Raw genomic sequence first — 18,240 nt, 5'->3', positions numbered from 1 at the left:
GTCCTGTAGTCATGGCGGCGGGACCACTGGACACGACACGGGGACAGTCGCATCGTGTCAGACTCTTTCTCATTTCTTAGTTTGCGCGGTGTCTGTGTAATTTTCCTTGTTTTAGCTCACAGGAAATTCTTTTCTCTGTTGTCAATGTTTTCTGCTAAATCTGGGCATTCCCTAGAGAATGGCTATTAGGCGAATGTGGATTCTTTTTGTTCAAATTAGTTTCAAAGCAATAACAGTCCTAGTCACAGCCTTATTTACAAGGGGGCTGATATAAATCTTGACTCAAGGTTGGTGGTCTGAGGATGTTCACTCATCGGGAGACAACGAGCTTAGTCCGTAACTTGGGACTTGACATTCATTCACTCGGTATTTTGATCATTTTCCAAATACCGGCTGTGCGTGGAAACAGTGCGCGAGCTGCTGGGGGAGGCCCAGGCAGAGGGAAGGCAGGTCCTCGTCCCCAGAAGCTCACAACCCGAGTGGTTCTCGGATTTCACTTTGTGTGACAGCCTCTTGGGAGCTGGTTAAGAATGAAGGGTCCAGGCCCGTGACCAAGAGATTGAGATTCTGCTTCTGCTTCACGCTGAGAGTGGACATCTGTTGGTCCATCTGAGTCAGCCTCATCCACCCGACGGGCTCCAAGGCACGTCTGATGCCAAGCCCTGAGCTGGCATGAAGGGCACAGGTGATGGGAGGCCCGCGGGGAGCTCCACGTCAGCCGGGGGTGTCTGGGGACCAGCCAAGCTCGCGCCCTCTCGTTTCAGACAGTATCATCGGTGGAGGGTGTGCGTGGCCCCCGTGAACCTCCACCACCACCGTCTGCCTCCCGCGTACTCCCCTGGCTGAGTAACTTTGGGGAACGCCAGTCAAGGAGATGGAAAAGCTAACATCTTGGCTCAAGTCAGTGTCCTTTGTTGCTTTGTTGTAGCAAATGAGTGATCTTTCCCCCGTCCAGGCAGACACGGGGCCTGCAGGGGCCTCTACAGGCCACGAGTTCCTCTGCTCTCAGAATCCTCCTCGTTCGTTTACTACCAGAGTGAGGCTTTACAGAGAACCTCTCGTGAGGCTGATGGCCGTGTGGGCGAGTGGACAGAGCCAGGCATCCAGAAACGACCCTTCTGGGAGTGGACTCGTGGCCCTCGCCCCCTCGGGGTCCCACCCTCGCAGTGCAAACCCTGGAGCCTGTCCCGCCGTCCGAGGCCTGAGAAGGTGTCTGGCTCAGCCCTCCCTTTCCATCGAGGAGACTGAGGTTTGTTTGGAGCTAAGCTGTCTGTCCGTCTTTAAACAAGTTTCACACTCGTGCTCACCATGAGATACGCAGCGGGGTGTCGGCCTCATTCTCTGACCCTGTCCGGGCACAGGGCTTTGCTCTGTGCACCTAGACACGTCACCCTGGCCTTCCCGGAGCTCGCCCCGAGAGTAGACACGCGCTCTGCGCTCCTAGACGAGCACTTGGCAGCCGAGGCAGCACGGGAGCTGGGACCAGGTCAGCTGCCCTCTCCAGGAGGGCAGAGGGGTCCCTGTGGGCCGGTGTCTGCGCAGAGGGCGGGGGTACAGGAGCGGGCTGCACACGCGTGTCCTGGTGTACCGTGGGGACATGGCACTGAGCACAGGAGGGAGGCTGCACAGCCCTCCAAGTCAGCCAAGAGAGGCCGCAGGGGAGGCAGCCGGGGAGGTGCGGGCAGAGGCAGGGGCCTTTGGAGGAGGAGCCTCAGGAGAGAGTCGGGGAGGAGGCCAGGGCCGGAGCTGCAGCGGAGATGGGGGCTGTGAGGGGGGGACCCAGCTCCCGAGCACACGCTCGCCACACAGGCAGGGTGTGCCACTGGAGCTCTCCCGGTACCAGCCTGTGGACGGGCACGTGTGCAGGCCTGCCCGTCCTCACAGGGCTGTGGACAGACAATGGGCTTGTTCACCGAGAGCTGCAGCTCACTCTGCCCTTTCTGCTCTCTTGGCTCAGTCTGGTCTACACAGAGAACTGAAGCTTTGAGTTATTAACTGGTGAGATGTCATTTCTTACTTCAAGGAAAAAATAATCGGGACCCACAGCAGGATCTTCTTCCTTTTAATTTGCCAGGAACATCCTTGACAAACTTTAAACAACAATAGGGATTATCAGGTTGGACAGGGTAGCAAAAATGCCTGTAAGGGGGCGCCCATAGTCCAGACCGTGATTCATGGTCTCACAAAGATGCCAGGCCATCAGGGATGCAATGTTTAAATTTGGGAAATGGGAGGGGCCGTAAGAAGGACAGCTGAGGTCAGTGACAATGTGGTGCTGGCTCTGGCCCCCGCAGTTCTCCAGAGCTTGTATAATTCACGAAGTTTCGACAGAGCAGCATTCAAAGGATGCCTTTGATTTCATCCATAAAGGAGCCAGGCATGTGCAGGCAACGCAGCACTTGTGAACTTGTGGTGTGAGCACCCCCTCGCCTGATGTCTCTTGGAGGTGACGAGCGGCCCGTGCTCCGGGGGGGGCCGAGTGGCACACAGTCTGCTCCAGGCGCACGTGCTGGGGGAATGTGTGTCTGTCCTGAGGCCTGTGCCAGCGTATTTAAATCAAAGCCATTGTTTGTTTGGCTCTTAACTGGTTTTCGCTGATGTGCCTTGTCTGCATTTAAGGATCAACTTCTCCCTTATGGCTCTGTGAGCCGTAGGAGCTTGTTGTTTCTGTTGTTGATTAATTGAATACCTAAACCAGTCGTTCGTCAGTTAAAAGGACCTAGCAACACAGCACTGTAGAGTCCCTTTCAGAATTGAAGATGGACCGTGATCTGGGTGATGGTTAATTGTGTGTCAAGCAGCCTGGGCCGCAATACCCAGCTATTTGGTCAGATATTATTCTGGATGTTTCTGCGAAGGTGTTGCTGGATGAGATTAACATTTACATTGGTGGACTCTGAATAAAGCAGATTGCCCTCCGTCACATGGGTGGGCCTCGTCTAATCAGCTGAAGGCCTGAATGAAACAAAGGCCAGCCTCCCCTGAGCAAGAAGCAGTTCTGCCTCCAGGAGGCCTTTGCAGTTCAGCTGCAGCACAGCTCTTCCCTGGGCCTGCAGCCTGCTGGGCTTCTCCAAGCTTCTGTAGTCAGTCTCTTTATGCATGTGTGTGTGTGTGTGTGTGTGTGTATACACATATATATGTATATATATAAATGTGTGTGTCCTGTTGTCCCAACACACACACATCCTTTTGGTGCTGTTTTTCCAGAGAACCCTGATACATCATCAGCAAAGGAATAAACAGTTATTAGGAATGTAAAAGAATATTTCAGTATTCTTCGTTACCTTATGCTTTTTCCGGCTTTAGAATGTTCACTTCAGTTGGGAATTGCTGACACATCAGAGCGACAGCAGGTGGTCTCCCTTTCCCAGACCAGCCCTCCCTGTTGGATGAGCTCCCAACCAGTGACTCCCGGAATGAAGTGGACTGGCCGTGACCTTTGTCATGTAGCCATTTGGAGTGTTCTCAGACGTGGACAGACACATGCCTGAATGATCTGGCGAGAGCTAATAGATCAGTCGCTCTGAGGCCGCTGGACGAGCACCAGCTCACTCATGCCTCAGGATCTGGCTCCGTGATGAAATGTGATTTACAGTCCCATTAGCAGCCCGGGCCCCAAACATGAGGGTGTTGGCGTGAATTTTAAGATGGCCGTGCTCTGCATTCCTGGTAGGTAATTGTGTAATGCACTGGCCTGGTGATGAATATTTCAAAGGAAATCATAGCAAAGATTTTGCTTGCACAGCTGAAGTTGGTGCACTCGGATCCGCACAAAGAATGGGAAACAATTCCTGTCGTTTGAATGGCCTCGGAAATCCATCTACATAAATACATGTACACAGGAAAGCCTCCTGTGCCAGAAGGCCATTCGGTTTTATTTCAGTGCCAAAAATTATAAGCAAAGTTTAATGATGGGATTAAAGGTGAACAGTTGTTCCTTTTATCACAGTTTCTCTATAAAAGACAGAAGGAAAGCTGTTTCTTTGCCCGATTGCCTGCGTTTTGAAAAGTGTACTCCACATGTAAGTCATTTGCATTTAGTGAATCGTGTAGTCATTTCAAACTTTCGTTTTGTCATTTTATAAGCAAAACTAGATCCACTGTGGAACCTGACATGCAGTTTGAAGAAAACTCATGTTAGGAGCGCCCGGGTTTATCTTCCGCCTCTGGCCAGCAGCTGGAGGAGAGGGGAGAGGCCGGGTTGCCCCCGGGGACAGCTCTTCTGCATTAAGTTCTCGTCCTCTGAGCTTCTGTCAAAAATCAAGCCTTCTCTGTAAGAGTGTAAACATGCCAACAGCCCCGCTGGTTTAAGGGCAGGGAAAAGAGTCTCAGAAGGAAGGTCAAAGGGAAGACGGAGGGCAGTTAGGGGCTGCCCCCCGCCCCCTGTGCCTGTGGCCCTGGGAGGAGACGTGAGCAGGGGTTGCCCAAGGTCATGGAGGTCAGAATCCACCTGAGGCCACAGTCTGAGTGACAGCGAGGTGGCTGGGGCCAGACAGGTGCCCCAGGCTGGGCTGGAGCCACAGGAATTAGTGGTCCCTCACCCAGTGACCCCAGAAAAGAGCATTGCAATTTAGTCCCCAGTCTGTTTCTTTTATTTCAATTATAAAAAGCCTCTTTTTTAAAAAAAGAACTTTATTGGAGTATAGTTGATTTAAAATGTTGTTAGTTTCTGCTGTACAGCAAAGTGAATCAGTTACACATATACATATATCCACTCTTTTAGATTCTTTTCCCATATAGGTCATTTCAGAGTACTGAGTAGAGTTCCCTGTGCTGTACAGTAAGTAGGTCCTTATTAGTTATCTAAATTTTAAAAAGTCTTAAGTATACAGAAAGTGTAGCTAATAATCCAGTGAATGCCTGTGTACTTACTACACAGCTCTGTCAAATCTGACAGTTCGTTCTTCATTTTTGTTTCAGATAATTTATTACTTATTTAAAAATTAAATTTCACATTTGTCATTGAAGCTTCCTTCCTTATTCTCCAGAGGTGACCACTACATTGAAATTGGTTTTTATGATTTCTAAACATGCTTTTTTTTCATCTTCACCACATACATATATATCTATAAACAATAGTTATGATCTTGATGATATTCTGAAACTTTCTGTAAACGGCGTCACACTTAAGTATTCTTCTGTGACCTGCTTCTTGTGTTCAGCTTTATATTTTAATGCTTTTTCATGTTGATGGGTGTAGCTGTCTTTCATTTATTTTCACTCTTTATAGTTTCGCACTGTATGAATATGTTATAATTTATCCAATCTCCTGTTGAAAGGCATGAGCTGTTTCTAAGTTTTTTGCAGTTACAAACAGCGCTCAATCCTAACGTTCTTGTGTGTGTCTCCTTATACCCTGGTGTAGGAGATGCTCTGTTTAGGACAGGCCTTTTCTGGGTTACAGGATGCAAACATCTAGATATTACCAGGCTCTTCACAGCAGGTGCATCCCCCCACCGCTCCGCCCGGCATGCCCACATCCTCTCCTATACTCTGCAGTCCTCCCAATTTCTAGGCTTTGCCCATTTGAAAAACAAGAACTGACATCTTTCTTTTACCTGCCTTGCTCTGCACATCCCTGATTACCAGTGAGTATAAGCAGCTTTTCCTATTTTTACTGACCACTTGAGGTCTGTTCACATCCTTGGCCCATTTTTTTTAATTAGGTAGTTTTTTTTTTTTTTTTGATTCTTAGGAGGATTAAAAAATATGTGTGTGGGCTTCCCTGGTGGCGGTTGAGAGTCCGCTTGCCGATGCAGGGGACGCGGGTTCGTGCCCCGGTCTGGGAGGATCCCACATGCCGCGGAGCGGCTGGGCCCGTGAGCCATGGCCGCTGAGCCTGCGCGTCCGGAGCCTGTGCTCCGCAACGGGAGAGGCCACGGCAGTGAGAGGCCCGCGTACCGCAAAAAAAAAAAAAAAAAAAAAAAAGTGTGTGTGTGTGTGTATGTATACACACACACACACATACCGGATACTGGATACAGTCCTTTGTCAGTCATATATGCACTGCAGATATCCTTTGCTAGTCTGTGCCTTATACCTTTACCTTAATTATGGTGCCTTTGTCAAACATAAGTTTTAAATTTTTGTGTTGTCAGATTCACTGATTTTTTTAAAAATTGACGCCTGCGCTCTTAAGGTTCTGCCTTGCAGGTTGCTGTGTATCCGCCTTCAATTGGGCATGTGTGTGGCATGAGGTAGGGCCTAAGTTTACTTTCTCCATGTGGATAGCCAGTTTTATCACATAACCCATCCTCCCCCAGCTGGTCCGCCTACCCTGTCTGCCAAAGACAAATACCCACATTACCACGGGCCCGTGCCTGGGGTCTCTGCTCGCCTGGCCCACCTGTCCTAGGCCCAGATCACATGGGCTTCATCAGTCTCACAGAACGTCTTGGGAGTGGATGTAGATCTTCCCCTTATCTGGCCATCTGTGGGGTTGTCTTGCTATTCTTGGCCCTTTGCTCTTCAACATCAACCTTCGAATATGCTTCATGTTCCACAAAAAAACATGGTTGGAATTTTTGTTAGAAATACATTGATTTATAAATTACAATGGAAGGCAGTTGACATCTTTCCAGGTTTGAGAGTTTTGCCCATTAGCCTGGTGCATCTTCCTGTTTATTAGGTTTCCTTTGATGTCTTTCAGGGAACTTGAGCGTCTCTCCCGCGGCTGTCTTGTGCTTATTTGGTGTGATGCGTTCTTGGGTGCTTCCACCTCTCCCCCAGGGAACATCCTACAGGGATGGGCCCCACACACCCAAAGGCTGCCCGCCTGCCTGCAGTCCTGGCCTGTCAGGGTGTCCTTTCCTCTCCTCCGTCTGCCCTGGGAGGGGCTCTGAGTGCCGGGGGTCCCCTGCAGTGACGTGGGCATCCATCATCCTGCTGCCTTCTCTTTGGAGCGGGGATTGGGTTTGCTGTCTGGTTTGCTAGACACAGTTGATTGGAGGTAATAAAAATCTTAAGACCTGAGATTTCAGATGTCTGATCCGACTGGAATGGGATTGGGGCTTTTAGATGGTCATTTTCAAGTGCATCTGGGGTCTAATGTGAATTGTCTTTTCCTCAGCTAGAGAGATTGATGATTTTTTAAAAAGGGCGTTTGTTATAGGACCGGTGTTTCTCTTTGACCCCCAGAGTCCCCAGCCTCAGAACCCCGAGGGTGAGCTTTTTAGGAGGAGACTCTGCTAACAGGCTTGTTCTTCAGAGGTGATGGGCTGCCACGAAGGCAGAAGGCCTGCTTGTTGTCCTGGTGTACCGCTGAGTGGCCTTTCCAGCTCTCTGGCCTCCTTTCCCTCCCAAGTCGTCTGGAGCCTGGGGAGATGGGAGATAAGGATTTGCAGCCTGGGCCCTGTGCGGTGGCGGCTGGAAGGCCTGGACTGGAGGGCCAGGCACCTCCCTAGAGCCTGCTCTGAAATGGCCGCAGCGCTGTGCTTCCCGGGGGTCGGCGCCGTGGTCATCCAGCAGTGGCCGCTGCCCAGGGGGCTTCCCGAAGGCACATCCTCTTCCCTTGGAGAGCTCTCTGTGTGCTCGCCGGCTCCTCCCTGGGTTTGTTTGGAAACGGCGGGTCCACGTGGCTGATTCTGCACCAGTCGGGAAGGTCCCGATTGCACGTGTCAGATCCCAAAGACGATGGAGGCCCCCATCCCGAGTGGGCACGGGTGGCAGGCCCTGCGATGTGCGGGCGTCCGCCGCGGAGAGCCTGCCTCCTAGGCTCATCTCATCCGGGCAGCGATGGCGACGTTTATTGTCCAGGTTAAGCTTCATTAAAGCAGAAGCCCAGTTTCCATTAGGATATGAATGTTTTATTTATAAAATTGCTATTTTAATATAATTTACCAAGTCATCGAAGACAAATAATCCACTTAAGCGAAGCTGTAAAACTCCATTTTCCCCGAATGCTGTGTTCCTGTGATCGCATGGCTTATACTGCACTCCGCTCGCCAGCTGGGGGTACATCATGGGGACGCAGGATTCACAGCCCGACCTCCTGAATTCCCAGTGAGGATGGGTCCCAGGGCTGGCCTGAGGCTGACCTCTGCGCTCCCCGGTTAAATAAAGGTTGTTAAGCAAATTAAGAGCCCCCTCCATCACAGGATACAGGGAAGGCTGCTGGTGTATTTCTCAAAAACGTAACTGCAAAGGAAGAGAGACTATGGTATAGGAGAAATCTGGAGAAAATGTAAATGGAGAGAGATAAGGGAGCAACATCCAAGCAGGCCTTCCCCCAGGGGCACCTGCCAGTTAATTGCCAGGGCCTTCTGCCTGGTTGCAATGAGCCTCAGGCAGGAGACAAACCTGGAGCCTGTCCAGGGACTGAACAGGGGCTGCTGTTCGCCTTTCTCGGCCTTGGCCATGGAAGTTAAGGGAAAAGGAAGGAAAACACCTCCCTTCGGAACATCTGACCACAGTCCTGCATTCACATGAGTTTGGAGTCCCGATTCATGTTACTTGTCTTACAGAATTTCAAGCTGAAAATTTAGTTGAAAGTAGACGGGATAATAGTGCCCTTAGGCTCTGGCAGAAGCAAGCACAAAGTCGTTCTTCCCCAAAGAAAACCATTTTTGATACACGCCTCAAAGAATTCCAACAGATAAAAGTTCCAAGGAACGTGTCGACGCAAAATTAATAGTCAATCTAAGAAAGAAATGGAGAATTTTATTCGAGCCAACCCGAGGATAATAACCTGGGAGACAGTCTTTCAGAAGCTCTGAGGACTGTTCCTCCGGTTAGAAGTTAAAGCATAGTTGTATACATTTTCGAGAGAAGGAGTAATACTCCATCAAAGGACGTATTGACAGTTTACATAGTCCAGATCTGCACGCACAAGGCGAGTAGTAGGTCATCCTGACCCCTTACAGGATTAAGAAACGTTATCTCCTAAGGAGTTCCCTTGCTGGTGCCAGGAGAAAATTGCTGTCTGTGACGGAGCAGGCATGCCCGTGTCCTTTGGGAGGTCTGGGTCATGGGTAGCGTAGGTGCACAGTGCACACTAAAGAGGGGTAGTGGCCCAGACTGGCAGAGAGAATTTTATGTTAAAACATTTCTTGTCCCGCCTTAAAAATAATTTTATTTCATCAAACGTAAGCTCCAAGAGGGGGAAAATCACTAAAGTACAAGGAGGCAGGCCACTAAGAGCAGGACTCAGCAGAGAAAACAAACGGCAAGGAAGAGATCTACAAAGACTACAGACTTTAAAGTGATCTGAGATGTGCTAGAAAATAAGTTTAACATGTTTAAAGTGATAAAAAGGACCACAGTGGATGAAAAAGGAGGAGGAAAGGGAAACTCGTGAGTTACAAAGCAGGTCTGAGAAGAGAAGCAAGTCTCAAATTTAATGGGTGAGTTAAACAGGAATTGTGATACAGTTGAAGAGTTGACTAGTAAACTGGAGGAAAGATTTGAAGAAAATAATTCTCCCAGACAAAGAGATGGAACATATAAAAAGAGAGGTTAAGTGAAATGGAGAGCAGAGTGAAAAGACCTTACACCTGCCTAACCTGGGTTCTGAGAAAATGCAGAGAATGGCAGGGGGCAGATGGATGTTTGATAGGAGATAATGGATGATAGTTTTCCAAAACTGATGAAAGCAGCCCATTCTCAGGATACCTCTAGCAGAATAAATATTATAAGGAAAATGCAAAACATCCAAGACAAAGAGGTATCTCAAAAGCAGCCAGAAAGAAAAGTGTGATTTCCTACAAGGGAATGACAAACAGATTGATAGCTTTAAACAGTGGAGGCCAAAAGATGTCATTTTTAACATCTTTAAAAGTAATAACCAACAGTTCTATCTTTCAAGAATGAGAATGAAATAAAGACATTTTTAGACGACAGCTGAAAGGGTTTACTGCCCAAAGACCTCTCATTAGAGGATCTTCTAAAGGTTGCATTTCAAGAAGGATAATGATTTTAGAAGAAATGTCTAGATGCTGCAAATGCAGCAGAGGTTCAAAGAAAAATAGAATATTATGAACAACCTTGTAGGTGGCAAATTCCTACAAAAAGATAAGTTTTCAAAAATTTTAAAAAGTCTGAAGTGTTTTATAATCATATGGAAATTGAATCAGGAATACAGCCTTTCCACAAAGAAGACCTCATGCCCAGCCCATTTCTAGCCAACTTTCGAAGGACAGGTATCTCGGTCTCGTACAGACTCTGAGAAGAGGAGGAGGAAAGAGACAAACACAATCTTCATGATTAAAGTAGACAAGGATGGTTCTAGAAGGGAACATGAGAGGCCAGTTTTCTGTAAGTGTGAGAGCAGAAATCCTAAATGAAAGATCAGCAAACAGGGCCGAGCTGTGATTAAAAAATATACCTTACTGTGACCAAATTGAGTTTACAGGGAATGCAAGGTTGGTTCAACATTAAAGAAACTCTGATACTAATGTAATTCGCCACGTTCACAGATTAAAGGAAAACAATCTTATTGTCTCAGTTGATTCAGGAAAAGCATCTGATGAAATTCTGTAACCATCCATAAGAACTCTAGTAAATTAGGAATAGGAGGGCACCGACCTAACCCGCTACGCGTTATCTACACAAAGTTCTAGTGTGAGACAGCTTCCTTCTCCGACACGTAAGGTGCAGAGCAGTGGCCGGGTCGCTGTTAAGTCAGGAAGCAGAAGGCGAGGATGCCGCCACACTGCAGCAGCTCTGCTCAACATGCCGATGCCAGTTCGGCCAGCCCAGGGCAGTGGGATGCAGAAGCACGCTCCCGTCTCTGGCTTTTCTCCTCAGCACCCTCTAACACTCCAGGCAGTGTGACCTGCCAGTGACCTCCATGTGGCTAAACCCGGTGGTCAGTCACCTCCCCGGGCTCGTGTTACCTGACCCTCTGGCAGCACCTCACACTCCTCCCAGCTCCCTGCTCGTTCCGTTAGGCCCTCAGTGTAAACTTGTGGCCTGGACCGTGGGGCCATCCTCTTGCACTTGTAACAGGGAAGAGCCAATTCTGACTACATGTTGCATCTGTTTCTTTTACTTTAACCTTTGTTTTCCGCTGCTTTTGTTCACTAAAAGGATACTGTCTGTACACAGCGGCCTGCCTTGGGGAACCCTGCCCCCTGAATGTTAAACCAAAGTGCCTTTGTTCAGGGAAACATCCGGACCCTGTTCCACCTGTGGATGGCTGGCTACAAGAAAGAAGAAATCGACACATCCCCTCCCTGAGGCTGGCCATTATTCCAGGGGTTATTTGCAAAACTTACGGCCCTTTCACTTTACTTCTCATCTCCTCCTCCTCTCCATGCTATAAAAGAAACTGGCATCCAAACCCCGATAAGATGGTTTTACAAAGACACTAGTCCGCCATCTCGGTCTGCTGGCTTTCCAAATAAAGTCCTATTCCCTGCCTCAACACCTCGTCTCCGATGTATTGGCCTGTCGTGCGGCGAGCAGAGCCAGCTTGGACTCGGTAACACGCCCTAGACTCATCTGTCCCACTGCCTGCCTGACAGCTCCACTCGGGGCCTATCAGGTGCGTGTCCACAGGACAGACTCACAACCTTCCCATCAACACACTTTCTCCCGCACCCTTTCCCACAAACCTTTCCTCCTCTTAGGAAACAACGGCTTCCTCTTTGCGCTTGTTCAGGCCAAGGACGTTGGTGTTATCCTTGGTTCCTCTTCGTCTCCTACCCCATAGTCCCGCATTCATCAGCTATTTTGTTGGCTCAGCCGTCAGACCATCTAGCATCTGACCTCTTTTCACAGCTGTGCTGCACCCCCTTGTCCCAACTCACTAACAAGTTGGGATTTTATGATTTCCGTAGTCTTCTATCCCATCTCCCTGGGTCTGCCTCTCCCCACCCTGCCCACTCCCAGGTCTGTCCCGGCAGCGCGGGGAGCAGCGAGGAGGGGTGCAGGTGACCACTCGGGGGGAACGCGGCATCCTCGCTGCCCCACGCTTCCGGTCAGCGTCGTTTCCGGGCGGTGCCCGGGCTGGACGCCTGCTCTGCTCTTGCCTTTCGTTCAGGGCTGAGTGATCGGCCTCTGTGGGGAAAACGGGTCCCTTCTCACGCGGTGCAAGAATGGGGGCCCCTCGGACTGGCCTTTTATCGTTGCTGCCCATCATCCGTGCAAGAAAGCAAACGAGCACCCGGTCGCCGGGCACATCCGCTGTGTCCCGCTGCCCGGTTAGAGAGAAAGTTGTCCTTATTTTAATGAGATGAGAATTAGAAGCGGAGGCCTTGAGTCAAAAAGCGAGCAGGCCGGCCCCGCTCTGTGTCCCCGGCCGGCCTGTCTGGGCTGCACGCTGACCTTCTCGGCTGTTCTCTCTTGCAGTCGGAACCTGAGGGCTTCGCGCATTTCCACCTGTACGTGTGTGCTGCTTTTCTCGTGAGATGGAGGAAAGAAATACTGGAAGAAAGAGATTTTCAAGTAAGTAAATGCCTTTTCAGAAGAACCCGAGTGTGATTTCCTGCTGGGAGAGAGGTGTATTAGATTTCGTTCACAGGGTTATTTGTGGAGGAGCTTGGAGACGGGCTGCCTGAGGTCACCGCTGACCTGCTGCCTGAGACTCCACGGCCGAGGGCACAGATCACGTGGGGCCTGGGCTCTGCCGACACTGGCCTTATTAAACATGCTGTCATGGACTCCAGGGGATACCTCCTGAGCCGGCCGGTGTGTGTCCTCAGCAGAATGGCCCGGGGGCTCCTGGGAGCCTCCTGGGAGCCTCGTGGCAGCCGTGGGGAGTGGGGCGTTGGGGAAGGGGCTTGGCCGCGTGATCGCATGGCCTGGCTGCCCGGCGCTTGGTAGCTGTGTGACCCAGGGGTGGTTGCTAGCCTCTCTGAGCCACGTTTTTCCTCAGCGGTTCCGTGGGAGATTTACACCCGCCCCCATCCATCAGAGGCTCTGTGCTCGACCCAGGGGCTCCAGGTGGGCCGATCCCCCACCCCGTCCCCACCCCCAGGCGTGCCTTGTGCGGTGGTACTGTGGGCAGTGTTGACCCCTGGGAGGGCGGGCTGCCTGGGGTGCAGTGAGGAGACACCAGTGGAGGGGACCAGGAACCAGGCTCTGCCCCTCACTGTCTGGGGGTCACTCTCTGGCTGCTTCACCTCCTCGAGCCCCTCATCTTTCAGGTGAGGGGACAGGGAAGGAGGCCCTGTTGTCCCAGGCCACAGTGTGGTGACACTGGCCAGCTCGCTTGGCCCGTGGCCCCTCAGCTCCCATGCTTGTCAGACGCTCTGAGGACCCTGCTCCACCCGCCGAGGGCCGTGGGAAGCCACCCAGCCCTGCCGCAGCGCCCAGGCGCTTTCCATCTCGGCCACCAGGAGACGGTGGACAGGGAGGGCCTCCGTCCGGGCCAGCAGAGCCCAGCGCCCAGCCTGCCCCGCCCCGAGGTGCTAGATGGCGAGACCTGGTCCCTTTTCTCATCCCGGCTCCTGCCCTTGCTGTCAGGCCGGGCCCGGCCATGCCCGCAGGAGCTGCGCTGTGGGAGCCTGGCTCCAGGGCGGCCTTCGCCCCCACCCTGCCTCTTCCCACCTCCGGTTGCTGTCTGTGAACTGGGGAGAAGGCAGCCTCCTGCCCTGCCCCCTTGCGCTCGTGGGAGGCCTGCGGCCCCCCGGGTCACTCTGCGTCGGGCACGTGGCGGTGCCGAGAGAGCCCGGCACCGGCCTGCGTCGCCGAGTGAGGGGGGGATGGCCGCGGGCGGCCGACGGGGCCCCCTGAGGGCCCGCTGTCCATGGAGGTGCGGGGGAGCCTGCAGGCCGGCCGGGCCGTCGGTTGGAAGGGAGAAGGGCCCCGCCTCCCTGGTGACCCGGGCCAGCGTCCACACCTGCGCCCGGCCAGCTCTCACCTGGACGACAGGTGATGCAGGTGCCCGAGTCCCCCAGGCTGATGGTGGCTCAGGTGTCGCTGCCTCAGTTACGCTGGGGCTTCTCTGGTTGGGGAAACGGTTCCGGGAGGCCCCAGCCAGACATCACTGCCCTCGCGAGGCCCGCACCTGGTGGGGGGCGGTGGTTCGGAAAGAGTGTAGCGAGTGCGCTGAGCCCAAGGCTCGTCATTGTCCCAGGAACCGCTCGTGACCCCCAACGCTGGGCGGCCCCTGAGCCTTGCATGCCCGAGAAATGGCCCTGGCCCGCCAGCGTGAGTCCCAGCTGGGGACAGGGACCTGAAGCTGGTAGTGACCTCGTGCAAAGGGTCCTGCCCTGCGTTTCTTCCTGCTGCTCCGCAAACAGGGACGGTGCTGCCAGGGTCCAGGGCCACCAGGAGCAGCCCTGGACGCGAGGGTCCCTGAGCTGGGTGGGAGGACGTGCCCACGGGTGGGTGGTGGTGCTGGGCCGCCCCGCTTGGCCTTCCTGTCTTCCCGCCCCACGCGCAGGAGCCCGTGGAGGGCTGCCCAGGGCTCTGCAGTGTGGCCGCCCCACCTGACGTGACTGCGTCCCTGGTGGCCTTGGAAGACGTGAAGACGAGCCCCTTGCCCATCGCTCGCTCTCGTGTTGCTGTCTGGCCAGAGATGCTGCCCTGTTGTAACTGGAGGGCGCTACTAGGCGGCTGGTTAGAACGCTTTGCTGGCCTCCTCAGGGCCCTGCTCTCTTAACTCGAGGCTCACCGAGGCCAGGGGACAAGCGCGGCGCAGCAGCCGGTGCGCCAGACCTCGGAGGAGCCATGAGGTTGATTCTCCCCCAAACTCAGGATGGACTCAGGCCTGGACGTCACAGGGTTGGATGCAGGGCGTGTTGTGAACACACTGCATTGTGGGGAATTGAACTGAATGGGAAAGTAAACAGGAAGAGAAAACAAATTAAATAAAGCACCTTTGGCGCCCTGGTGGGCACGGGGCAATTGCGTGTGCAATTGTGGCGTTTTAGGAACATGATTCTGTGTGCACGGAAGACAGCTTGAGAGTCCAACAGTGGAACATCCATGGAAGAGGCTTTAAAGGCCCTCACTCTCTGCAGAATTGTGAAATTGCACACTGCTGTGTCATCTCCGTGGGAACAGTCATTTCCTGAGGGGCGTCTTCAGGAGGAAGACAGAGTCCTCCTAGCGTTCAGCACGCCCAGCGCTGTGGGTGCTTTTGGCGGAGTGGGGGGGGGGGCACGGGCTTGGCTTCCTGCGTCCAGTTCCCAGAAGCTCAGTGAAGTTGGGGTCCCACCTCTTCTCGTGTGCTTCGGCTTCTGAGACCTGCCCAGCCCAGGGGTCTGGTTGCGCCCAGCTCTGTGGACTCCGGGAGGGTCGCCGGGTCATCTGGTTGGAGGGAGGCGCCTCCCGGAGCGGATGGTCACTCCTGCCCTGAGGTCTGGTGCCCCAGGGACCTTGTACTTTTCCCCGAGGATTCGCTGTCCCCCGGGCAGACCTTGTGCCGTCCGTCCTGCAGGTGACGGGTCCCCAGCTCTGCCTGAATGCAGCCCGCAGGTGCTGCACCCTGGGTGTCCGAAGCCGGCCTCTTCCCCCAGCCCCCTGTCCCCACCCCGCCAGCCACGGCAGTCCCAGCCTCAGTGCCCGCAGTCTGATTCTCCCCGGCTGCCTTTTTCTAACCAGATTCTGTAGGGCCTGTGGGGGAAGGAGCCCCCTGTGCCCAGTCTTGTGTCCCCTGGCGGTGCGGCTGGCATGCTGACCTGGTCCCTCCCCTCTGCGGGGTGCCCCACAGTAAGAACTTGGGGCCCAGAGAGGATGGGTGCACGAGGCTGAAGATGCCTTTGAAGGGCTGGGCTCAGGTCCTGAGCCAGAGCTGCCATGTGCCCCTGATCGTTCCTCCTCTCCGGCGGGGATGCAGGTGCGCTGGGGGTGCTGGCCTTACCGGGTTCTTTGTCTGATTCATAAGGGCAGCTTATAAAACAGTTGGTAACGCGCAATGCTAGAAAATCATTCTAGTTTATCCCCCCAAAGTCCGAGCTGCTTAGTTTGTCCTGGTGTCCCAGGACATCGGGGATCCGACAGCCCCTGTGTGGGCCCCCGGTCCTCATTCACAGCCCGCAGAGCCTGGTTCGCCCTGGCCCTGCTGCTTGGTGGGGAGGGCAGCACCCAGGGGGGATCATTCCTACCCCACTGCCTCCCGGGGGTGACCCGCAGCGTGGCTGCAGAGGTGCTTTGTGACATGGAAGTTTCTCCCCACGTAGGAGCTGTCATCGTGCTTCTGGATTTAGAGGAGGCCAAGTCCCTATGATGCAAAAGAGGCGGCAGCATACAGTGCTTTGTTTTGCAGAGGAGACAAAGCAATTAATTGTGGTAAACAGAGCGTGGAGCTTCTAGTGCAATCAGGGACCTTCTCTGCAGGGACCTCGGGAGCTCAGAGGTCTGTAAATATTTCTGAGAAGGTAATCGGCTGCTGCGTATTTGCTGGTGAACGACGAGCCTCAGGGGGAGAAACGGCTTCCCGTGCACGCGTGGTGGCCGCCAGCCCCGAGAGGCTGTGAGCCCGGGGTGAGGCCGGGTGTAGGGCCCCGCCTGGAAACCCCAGCCGGTCCACGGAGGGGGCTCAGTGTGTGAGTGGTGGCCGCCGTGCCCCGCACCCCTGGAGCTGGGGCCTCCTCTCATGCAGGCCCTTCCCCTTGTCTCCTGTGATCGCAGGTTGCCGCTCGGTGGGGACCAGGTGGGGACAGGCAGGGGCAGTGCCCAGCGGGAGGCCTCTGTCTGCTCTGATGTCCCTGGCCCCTCTGATGTCCCCTCAGGCCCTCCCTCTGCGCTGGGCCCTGTGCTGTCTGTCACGAGACTCCGTTTCCACGCACGAGGGGCTGGGCTGGCTGGGGGTGGACTGGGCAGGGACAGCAGGGCGTTGTGTATTGGGAGGCCAGGGGTCAGGGATGGGAGTAATAAACCAGGTGCGGGAGCAGGTTGGCGAGCTAGAACCAAGGACCCGGATCTAGAGCGGACCAGGTACCGGCCTCCTCTGCAAGGGAAGGAAGTTAGTGAAGCTGGGGCTGAGCGTGTGGGGTCGGGGTGTGGGTGAGAGGGCACGAGGGAGCCAGGCGGCTTCCTTAACAGGGCAGGGGAGCCAGGGGTGGGAACGACCCGGTGCAGTAGGAGGCGGGGCCGTAAGGCTGGAGGAGGAGCCCTAAGGGGTGGGGGCGGGACCTGGGGTGGGAGGTGGACACGCCCACAGGGTGTGAGACACGTGGAACCCAGAGGGACGGGTGGGCAGCCCACGCAAACTCGGGGACAGCGAGGTTGGCGGTCTTCCCGTTGACTTCGAGGGGGAAGCGGCCACAGTCCGCAGCGCGGCCCACGGCTCAGAGGTGCCTCTGCTGTTAGACAGTGTCTGGAGGAGGCTCTGGGGTGTTGGACGCGGTGGTCCACGCCTCACTTTGTCAAAGTCTCCCTCTGTCTGCAGGTTAAACCTGAGTCTAAAACTTTACAAACAGAAAGACATCGAATGGAGCAGCCGCAGGAGGAGGCTCAGAATATTTGATGAGGATAAAAAATGAGGCTGCTGTGGGTCTGACGGCTTAAAAGCTCTGGGTAGGATCTGAATTCAGATTCTACAGAGATGCATTTGTTTTTAAGAGTTTGTGGAGCAGTTACAAAATTAATCATCTGATCTAGACCATAAAAATTGTCAAAATCTGAAAAACCGGAATCATACGGACTGCCTTTGCTGAGCATAATCCTTTAGAGCTAGACAGTAAAGTTAAACCTGAGTAATGAAGCATCTGGAAATTAGAGAGCCCTCTTCAGAATACATGGGTCAAGATGAAAGTGACCCTGTAATTATAGAATAAATTGAGAAACATGGGACCTCAGAGACTCCGCTTTACTGTCTGTAAAGTTCACATCTGCAGTTCTCCGTCCCCTTCTATCAGTGAACCTCAATCAGGCCCATCACAAAATATTCGAAACGCCCTGATAATTGGTGACCAGCAAAGGGAAGAAAAAAAAAATGCGTGGGGTGTGGCCTGTGCTGGGCTTGTAAACAAATTCATGGGCGAAATGCCTTTTATTATTTAAAAACATTTTTTTTTAAAAAAAGCCTAGTAACTCTTTAACTGAAGAAGTGAGAGATGGAAAAATAAGTCAGCTTATGATAAAAGGCGGTGAAGGAACCAACGATAAAGTAAATGAATGGCTCAGGAAGTGTCCTCCCTGCCGGAGCCCCGCAGAGCCCGCCTCCCTCCAGGAGCTGATGGAAGCCCAGACCCCAGGTTGGTACTGGGGCAGGTGGTGGAGGCATCCTCTGCCCACCAAAATTCCAGATCCCGGAAGGACAGCCAGTGCTCAGCGTGCGCCATGTGGCTGGTGCAGGCAGGCTTGGCAGGCTGGCCCCGGAGACGCAGCTCCAGCTCGCAGGAGCCAAGC

General features: G+C 53.4%; 1 protein-coding gene across 5 annotated transcripts in view; it reads left to right on the top strand.

Moving 5' to 3' along the window:
- Nucleotides 1-18,240, top strand: part of TBC1D22A (TBC1 domain family member 22A) — a 385,336-nt gene that overhangs the window by 266,895 nt on the left and 100,201 nt on the right. For all 5 annotated transcript variants that reach the window (XM_060306130.1, XM_060306125.1, XM_060306128.2 and 2 more), the window contains exon 12: nucleotides 12,289-12,384. In XM_060306130.1, the coding sequence (XP_060162113.1) occupies nucleotides 12,289-12,384 (96 nt within the window). The remainder of the gene's footprint in view (nucleotides 1-12,288; nucleotides 12,385-18,240) is intronic.

The sequence above is a fragment of the Globicephala melas genome, chromosome 10 (assembly GCF_963455315.2).
Source record: "Globicephala melas chromosome 10, mGloMel1.2, whole genome shotgun sequence".
Taxonomy (NCBI): Eukaryota; Metazoa; Chordata; class Mammalia; order Artiodactyla; family Delphinidae; genus Globicephala; species Globicephala melas.
This window is presented reverse-complemented; position numbering and strand designations above follow the sequence as displayed.